The 10,000-nt window shown below is 43.7% G+C and overlaps 1 protein-coding gene across 1 annotated transcript in view; it reads right to left on the bottom strand.

The window, feature by feature from the left end:
• Positions 1-7,859, bottom strand: part of slc4a8 (solute carrier family 4 member 8) — a gene marked incomplete at its 5' end in the record, with an annotated part of 26,816 nt that extends 18,957 nt beyond the window's left edge. The window contains one exon of the mRNA XM_083668397.1: positions 7,815-7,859. Coding sequence (XP_083524523.1) covers positions 7,815-7,859 — 45 coding nt within the window. The remainder of the gene's footprint in view (positions 1-7,814) is intronic.
• Between the last annotated feature and the right edge of the window lie 2,141 nt (positions 7,860-10,000).

Genomic DNA, 10,000 nt, shown 5'->3' with positions numbered 1-10,000 from the left:
AATAGGATATTCTTTTACTTTGCCTGATGTTTTTTTGGTTGCCGTGGTATCGTTTAGGAATCAAAATCGTGACACTTAAGATGGTATCGGCATCAAAGTCAACATTGTGGCATTGTGACATCACTAGCCTGCGCTGCAGCCATCTTCAGTTGTTGTTTGTTTGGAGGATGTCTTGCCTTAAGTCTCCTCTTCAGCAAATGAAACGCATGTATAATAGGATTGAATCTGGAGATTGACTTGGCCAGTCTTCAACTTTTCACTTTGTGGCCCTGAAAACCTCCCTAGTTGCTCGTTCTTTCTTTCTTTCTTTCTATCTTTCTTTCTTTCTTTCTTTCTATCTTTCTTTCTTTCTTTCTTTCTTTCTGATCAGCTGGACTTCCCTCTCCCTCTCTGTTAGACTCTGTGTTGTATGGTTGTTGTATGGTAACACACAGGACTGTGCTGTGTTGTATTATTATGTTCAGCCAGGGCTCTCAATGGGACTCAACTGAATACATGAAGAATATTTTCGAAAAATATATGTGACATGTTTTTCTCAATATCTGTAATACGAATTTAAATGATTTTCACAATGCATACAGCACACACACACACACACACACACACACACACACACACACACACACACACTCCACTGTGTTATCAGGCAGTGCAGCTGTGGCTGGTGAATTAGGGCTGGCATCCAGTCTGTGCGCTGGAGCTCAGACTGCAGGCTGTATAATCAGCTCTATTAGGGAGAGAGAGAGAGAGAGAGAGAGAGAGAGAGAGAGAGAGAGAGAGAGAGAGAGAGAGAGAGAAAGAAAGATGGTGGGGAGTACTAAAAGCTCTGTCCTAGAAAAAAATAAACATCCGATCTCATCAATTCGTTCGATTTTGTTGAGTGCAGATGAAAGGGGGAGAAAAAAACAGACTGACCAGTTTGCTGCCTTTTAGTTTGCTGTCTGCCTTTTAGTTTGCTGTCTGCCTTTTAGTTTGCTTTCTGCCTTTTAGTTTGCTGTCTGCCTTTTAGTTTGCTTTCTGCCTTTTAGTTTGCTTTCTGCCTTTTCTCTCAATTCAATAAGGGAACTGGATGTGTGGATACATGTTAGAGGGAGGAGGAGACCCAATGGTGGCAGGACATGGTAATATGTAATATATTGTTGTTAGCATATATATATATATATATATATATATATATTAAGACATGGTGACCATAGCTTTAATAGTTGTATTGAGTCTCCATTTGTACAGTATCAGTTCAATGAGGTGAGCTGACCCGACCTTCACATGCTGTACTGTACCTGGTCTGTTTGAACAGGATTTAGTTCAGTGTAAATGTTGGTTTATCCTGGTCACAGTTCATTAGTGCTAGTGGTTAATGGCATTCTCACCTTTATGGCCCAGTCATGCAGGTATGTGTTGTTGTAACAGGTTAACGGGCACCCACCATTCATCACGGCACCTCTCCAGGGTCCCTTTAAAGTGCTTCAGCTAATTCAAAAACACACACTTGAGGCGTCGCTTGCTTTGACATCACCTATGTGCTGAGTGTCTATGATGGCTTGAGTGTGTGTGAGTGATTTTCCATGGCAAGTGATCTGCATCACTCTACCTGCCGCCATCACCTGGCAACCCCAGGTTGCCACCCCCCCCCCCCCCCCCCATCTCTCTCTTTCTCTTACACTCTCCCCTTCCCCCTCACACACACTCCCCCCCACACACACCTTAGTCAGTCACCGTCACAATTACTCAAGAGGGCATGACTCCACAGACATTTTCACCTAGCTTAGGACCCCCCACACACACACACACACACACTCACACACACACACACACACACACACACACACACACACACACACACACACACACACACACACACCTTAAGTCAGTCACCGTCACAATTACTCAAGAGGGCATGACTCCACAGACATTTTAACACATTACGACCCCCTCCCCCCCACACACACGCACACACACACTCACACATCTCTCCCCCTTCTCCACCCCTTTGCTTCCAGCCCCTGAAATGGCTGCCTGTCCTTGAGTTCCTGTCCTTCACAGGCTCATCAGCACTAACCACTGATGGGAGTCACACACAGAGGCTGGCTGAGAGAGAGTGCAGGGACATCACATCACAGCTGCCCACCACCGCCTACTGGAAGACTCCAGCTCCAGCCTGCACTGTCTAGAAGCCCCTTGTTTGTGATTGTCTGCAGCAACAGGAGACAAACCTTCAATTGACACTGTCTGAGTGCCAAAAGACCAGAACATCACAGCTCCATTTTCCCGTCTGATAAACGCTTTGGTCGCAAGGAACATCTTAAAAATAGACTCTCTGTGGGGATTTCAGTGAGCGAGAACGGGAGTGAGAAAAACAGGGAGAAATGATACTGACAAAATGATAAAAGTAAAGAGGGCAATTAATAACTAACAAAGAATTGCAACTGGTGTGGATTGTGTATGAACAATAGCCTGCTTTTCAAAGACAAGAACAACATAGCGTGCATTTCCGAGCTCGGTCCCCAATCTAGTGTTGTTCCATTCCTGAGGATGACATGACAGCTAATATTGGAGTCAGAGACACAGTGGTCTGGCCTCTCAGGCTGATAAGACCCCCATTTGACCCCCTTGTTACCTCGTGACAGCAGATCACAGCCAAAAGACAATCACACACACATATGTGCTTAGGGAACGGAATGTCCAATTTAGCTCAGATCTAAAGACTGGGAGCATGTTGTCCTCCATGAAACACTCTTTCATGGACATTCTATCTTACGAATAAAACCTGCTACTTGTTCATAATCCTTTTAGGCAGTGTGTCTGTCGGCCCTTTGACTTTGATGGTTTGAGGTTTGATATGCAAATCAAAGCTTAGGGACTGACTAGAAATTCGAAATGCAGTGGGAAAAAATCATGTCTAATCTATGATACGCTATGCTTACACAACACAATACCAGGCAATGAAACCAAAAGAGGACATCAGGTCAAAACAACTAGAGTTGGTGTTCATCCCAAACAAATAGAGCATCCAACACATTAGTCTGCCCTTGTCCTGGATGAACATGCTGATCAACGAACACCACCAGAACTCTACAGTCAACCTGGCTCATGGAGAGGAGCCATGTGGGCCAAGCTTAAAGGGATGACATATTAATCTGTGGAGGACAGGATATGGTTCCTCTGAGTGGCCTGCATCTTAAAGGGATGAGGCTGCGTGACGTGTCTAATGACGCCTGAGATAATCACGAAGGAATAACTGCCATAACACCGCATCACAGCACTGCCATAACACTCATCTCAACAGACTCACCGCAACAGACTCACCGCAACAGACTCATCTCAACAGACTCATCTCAACAGACTCATCTCAACAGACTCATCTCAACAGACTCATCTCCCCACCACTGTCAGCAAATGAGCTATCATCAACAACAAGCAGGGAAACAAACCTGCACGTCCACTGGCAACGCTGGGGGAAAAAATACACCCAATCAAGTACAGCCGTCTAATTAATGAATAGCGCTACCAGGGGGCACAGCACATATGTACAGTATGTCATGTTTGATGCTCATGGGGTTAATGAGCTGTGTGTGACAGAATCAATGACAAGTTCATAGCAGAACTTGACCCATCTTTCAGTTCGTGAAACAACAACAAAGAGTCGCTCATTAATCTCACACTCATCTGGCACCAACTGCAGATGAACAAACAAACGAGGGAGATAACCCGCGGTCACTGAGGGCATGAACAATCGATATCTCTACAGCACCTCTCAATAATCATTCAGCATGAGTGCCACTGTGACATCATAATGCCGCTATCACAGGACACCTGTCACGCTACAGTAATATTGACAGTGACATTCAAAGTGCAAAGATTTATCATGTCACTTAAAAGTCATAAGTGATCAATGACCCAAGAAGTGTGTTTGACTGTGAATGGCTATGTCAGAAAATTCCCCCAATGTGTAGCCAGTGTAGAGGAAAAATCAGTCACATGAACGTTGACATTCCTCCTGTCCCCGTCACAGCTCACTGGAGGCAACAGTCTAGGTCTTAGCCTTGGATAGGTTACAATCACCTCTCCTGCTATGCCTCTCTTTGACTGCCCCACCACGCTCTTTCCCACCTCCTTTCATCCCAGCTCCCCCACTCTCCTCCCCCTCATCCTCCCTTCTTCTAATAGCCCCCACCCCCCCCCCCCTCCCTCCATCCTGTCCTCTCTCTGCCACTAGCAGCACGCTGACCTGACAGCAGTGCTACAGATCCTGACTCTGACAACTGGGCCTGTCACTTCCAGACTGTGCTGTGTGTCTGAAGGGCTGGTAGAGCACTGAGGCTGCTGTTGCTGCTGCTGCTGCTGCTCTGCCACATACCCTACAGTACAGGATCATACTGGAGCTGTCCTGTCCTGTTCTACTCTGCACTACACATGGTTTATACGACAAACACAGACCCTTACAACGTGACGAGAGCAGAAGGGAGATAGAAAAGAGCGAGGGAGGAAGGGGAAGGAGAGGAGAGGGTGAGAGTGAGGTTTTATGTTACAAATAGAGGAGAGGTGAGGTGAGGAGAGGGGAGGGGAGGGGAGGAGTGGAGAGGAGAGGAGAGGAGAGGAGTGGGGAGGGGAGGAGAGGAGAGGAGAGGAGAGGAGAGGAGAGGAGAGGAGAGGAGAGGAGAGGAGAGGAGTGGGGAGGGGAGGGGAGGAGAGGAGAGGAGAGGGGAGGAGCGGAGAGGAGAGGAGAGGAGCGGGGAGGAGAGGAGAGGAGTGGGGAGGGGAGGGGAGGGGAGGAGAGGGGAGGAGCGGAGAGGAGAGGAGAGGAGAGGAGAGGAGAGGAGAGAGGCTGAATTGACTGCTCTAGCCTAGAGCATAATGACTCACTCACTCACTGTTCAATGTCAGTCATTTATTTCTGTCTCTCTCTCTGTCTCTCTGTCTCTCTAAGTTGCCATCCATAATGCTGTGGCCTTGGTGAGTAGAGTAGGTGAGATCATGCTGGCTTTTATTATAACTTTTTTTTTATCTAAGAGCTACTTCTGTGAGTTGCTTTTATTATCATCAGTGAGTACTGATGTGTCTGAACAAACACAGATGCACCCCATTCTATTGCAATGCTCAATGCACACATTCATTCAGTGTGTTAATGCAACACACACATGCTCACCCACTCACTTGTCGAATGGCCGAGAGACGATGCATGAAGGATAAAATAACATTTAGGGGTAATATGTACCTACTAGTGAAAGGACACCCTTGAAGACATGGAGGACAGCTGGAGCTCAATATTGCCTAATGTAGTGTAGTCAACCATAATCATGTACTGTAATCATGTACTTATAAAGCACTGTAATATATTGACCGACTGCCTTTACGCATACATTCATATTTGCATGTGTGTGTTACCATAGCCTCTCTATTTGTACAGCCTCTGCCACTAAGAGGTCATTGCTAGGCCTGTCTCTGCTACCAAATGGATCAACAACTACCGTCTATTGTGCCTCTCTCACAGTAATACCTTAGCCTAGGTATACATATTTGGGCTTTGCAAACACGAAGATAAACTCACTAATTAAAATGGTGCCAGTTGGATGGCATCAGGGAACGACAGGGCTCAAGGGTTATCACCATGATAACATCCAAGCTACACTACAGTATATGAACTTCCAGTGCACTGCGACCAAAGTTTGGTCAGAAGGGACAAATGCCACAGCAACACAGCACTTGAATTATCGTTAATTACAGAAATGGAATACATTGTAGAAAGTTACATCACTGAGTACCTTTACAACACTGCCTTTGTTTAAAGGGGCACTCTGGGATTGGTACATCAATTTTTGAAATTTAAATGAATTATATATTAACATTAATCCTTAAAGAATATAACTTAAAAATGCCTCATCAATTTAGTTAAACTTTCTTACTGAAAGAAGAACCCAAAATATAAGCTTATTTTACTCCACTGTTTGTAAACAATGTAGGCCTAATTGTACCATAACTGTACAATAGCTTCAAAATATGGTTAAAACTATCATTATGAACTCATGAATGGTCCTGCTCCTGCTCCTGCTCCGTCTATGACACTCAGAGTGATTACATTTCTCCAGCTGTTTAACAAACAAGTGGTGGGGAGACCGCTTGGTTGTCGTTTGAATCCCAGATTATCCCTTTTAGACAACTACAGTATTTTGACATTACATACATTAAAGCACTTTCACACAGTGACATATAAGCATGCTCACTCTGAATGCTCAGGGCTAATGATGATGATATAGTGTTTGCCCAGTACACACACACCCCTCTCCCATCACTTCTAGTGCAGCCGAAGTCTTCTCATTATTTTCTTCCCAGGACACGACTAAATTAAAGCTCTGAAACTGCTCTCTCTGATCTGTATCATGCTCCCTAATCAATTTCTCCACAGTATGATTAGAATCACAATGATCATGTACAATTCTATTTGGCTGCGCGCTGTCTCTCGGAACCCTTACGAGACATTCCATTGGCAAACCTGGATAGGATGTTCTTGTACCAGAATAGAATTGCATTATTGTATCATTGTGGACCTGTCTGGACAAAAACCCCAAGCAGTCTATTATATCAGCATTTCCTTTAGACTACGTTATACACATAAAAAGTACATTTTGAATGGACATAATATGTGTTTCATGTATCGTCTCTGGACAAATGTTCGTCTCAGTTGGTACACACTGTCGAGGCAAAAGCATTTCTAGAACTGCGTGCCGTGTCAGCTGATAACGGGTCGGATCCATCACGTATTGTTGTGAGACGAGGCTAATTTCATTTTTCTCTCGATAGGTTAATTTGATTTAGCCCTCTGGTCCACCCTTATTAGGTTACTAACTAACACGATGAAATTAAACCTTATCACCAAGCTAGTTAGCTACAATCACAGCACAGTGGATCACGGAAGGATGGCGTCAAGGTCATTTGAGGGTAATTTCGAAAATGATGTATTAGATTAACAGAATATTCATAACATTGACACAATTAAATTATTAAATGTTTTTTTTTTTATATGAGTTAAGAGTTGCTGTAGTGTGAAATAAAGTTAGGATTGAATGTAGCCTAAATGGTATTGCTACTTACATTGAAACAATACCAACCCTATCAATAGGCTTGAGTAAACTACATATGTATCAACATATGTCACGGTGTGTGTTATTGAGCAGCAATCTTCTAATGTTACTGCTCCGCCGGAATCCTTCTTTACATGTAGGCTAATTTGTTCTTTAACCTATCTACATGCTGCACCTGCAAATATGCGTGTGGAATACAGCTGGGGAACTTGACAGACAGATTTCACCACACTAAGTAGTGCATTGCAATGCGATATCCTGCATGTGTCCTGTGGGAATTCTGACGCTGCACGTGCCAGCGCTTCGCAATAATATAAACACATCAGTGCACTCTGATCCCACACAAACCCTTACTACACTGGGTTACCGAACGCATCCTTGGTTTCATCTAATGGCTGCTCAATCTACCACAGGTTATCAATTACTAGCTTGCATGAATTATGCTCATTGTGTAACAAACTGGTTCAGTCTGCCTCATGGGCAAAGATGGAGAGAGAGAACATTGGCTATTGATCTTGCCGCGTCTAATAAAAAACCTCCGGATGTGTTTTTTTGCATCACCCCGATAAAACCGCTATAACTGTAGCCTAATGTGGAGTTGTTACAGTTGTTATCATCAAAGTAGACTACTTAAACACCAGGCTGAATAATTACATGGTTTACTTCAATTCTTCTAGCAGTTTTTACAATTAATTATGGAGTGGACAAACCGTTTGATGAGAAGAGACAGTTTACCTGGTAGCTCAACATGCTCTCGGGGTCGTTGACTCCGGCGGGCATGATAGTAGCGTTTAACTTGACCGAGTCAAAAGGTGAGGTTTCAGCCAAGACAGCTACAAGATGACGAAGTGTTGTCAGTCAGTGGTTTGAGGAGCAGTCATTCATTGGTAACATCACCGCTCACATTCTGACATGCATGGTGCAGGCAAACATCTTCCCAGCTGAGAGAAAAAAACGTAAGGATTCGAAATATGTCCTGTTCTGTTTTGGTCGTTATTATCGTCCCGATGCGCGCGCTCTTCAAGCTCTCCTCCCTTTGGTCCTGGATGAGGATAGCAATGGATGCAGCATCACGCCCATGCAGCCAATGGGAGGGCAGAGAATGACTATATGCACTGCGACGCATTGCTGTTGCTGAACTGATAACATGATAAAGTCCTATAACGATTAGACCCTTGAACAGAGCCACATTGACTTGCTACAACAGGAGTAGATTGGAATGGATTCATTCATCTTAAATGTGTTACATATCATTTGAGCCTTAAATGTGGCTACAATAGCCAATCAGCGCCGACAGGTGCTAGTAGATGGACACTCTCTTACCGGCAATAAAGGTATAGGCCTACTGTATTTTATTAGGAACCACGATGAAACACTGTTAACAAAGTCTCTCTCTCTCTCTCTCTCTCTCTCTCTCTCTCTCTCTCTCTCTCTCTCTCTATCCTTCTGAACCCATCCCCGTTCAAACAAAATGACCATCTCCAAGTCCTGCTTCCAAATAACTTGGTTGTGATAATAACATGCCCCTGCATAAAGAGTTGCTCAGAAACCAGAGAGAAGAATGACACGTGAGGAAATGTGGGATGTGAAATAGAAGTAGAGACTTGAACACCAAAACGTGTTCCTGTAAGATCTGGAAAGCTTTGAATGCCACCTAGTGGACAATATCTAGCTGTCTTCCACTCATTGCTGCAATGAACTGCAACTACAGTAGGCTGATCAGTGGACATAATAAGAAATGCTATAAATGATACTTGGAAAATGATCAAATCATTATTAGAAAACGGGACTTTTCGATGACAATCCATATGCTTAAACACCTTTATAAGAATATATTAAGATGTAGAAAATAATTAGGATGGTGGATTCTTAGAATCTCTGTACAGGAATACCTGATGAGGAGGTCTACTAAGATACATTCTCTCAGAAATGTGTCTAGCAAAATCATAACTTCTAATAGAAGTTAGCATTTCAGTCTGGGACCTGTTTGAAGGGAATTCGGGTGCTTTGAGGTACACAACTGAATGCATGTGCCACTAGAAAGGGGCTGAACTTTGTTTGTACACAGCACAGAAGAGTTAAGCCTGTTTAAGGGGATGATAAAGTTCAACATATTTTTCAGTTGCTGCTTTTATTAAGCATCTGTGAAATGTTTAATGAGTTGGAACTGCTGCGTAATCTTTGGACAAGTCAGTGGCTTTGCAGATAATTAAATCATTCGCTGTCACAATCTGGATTTCCATTAATCTCTTAAGTAGCAAACTTTATCAATAATGCATGTGGAATTGTTCACACCTGAAACAACCAAACAGGGATTAGTGTTGGATCAACAGACTGACTGTCGCCAACCAGACAAACATCCTCCCATTCTCTGGTTTCAGCTCACAGCCAGTTCAAGCGCAAGTCAGCAAATCAGGTGATCTGTAGGGAAAACACTGGATCTTTCAAAGTGGCCTCAATGTGTAAAACATATGTTTATGGTCTCTTGATAAGAGTGATAAACTAAGTAATGCATGCTGTAGCCTATATATTTAAATATAAATACGATTGTTTAAATAACAATCTTGACACATTCTCTATTCACTGCAATCAAGTTTTGTCTGTGATCCAATGTCTTACATGCATAGCTGAGCTATTCATATTTTTAGGAGGGTGCTACACGTCTGCTTTGGGCGGTTGTTATAGTGACTACAAACAGTGTGTAGGAACTTGAGAGAGGCAAGACTGCGCAGGTGCGTGAATGCTCGGGTCACGGGCAGTGAAAGGCAGACGCTGCGCGAGAGGCACTGGGAACGGACAGGTGAGTTCACTGTGCGCGCACTCACTGAGATGACCATGGCAGTCACAAATCTGTTGCCAAGAGATGAGAATTATTTCTAAAACATTTTTGTTTAGCTGTTTTACCGTACTGAGTCCAGCAC

This window comes from Argentina silus, assembly GCF_951799395.1.
Source record: "Argentina silus genome assembly, chromosome: 4".
NCBI lineage: Eukaryota > Metazoa > Chordata > Actinopteri > Argentiniformes > Argentinidae > Argentina > Argentina silus.
Note: the sequence above shows the minus strand (reverse complement) of the source record. Positions and strands in the feature narration are given on the sequence as shown.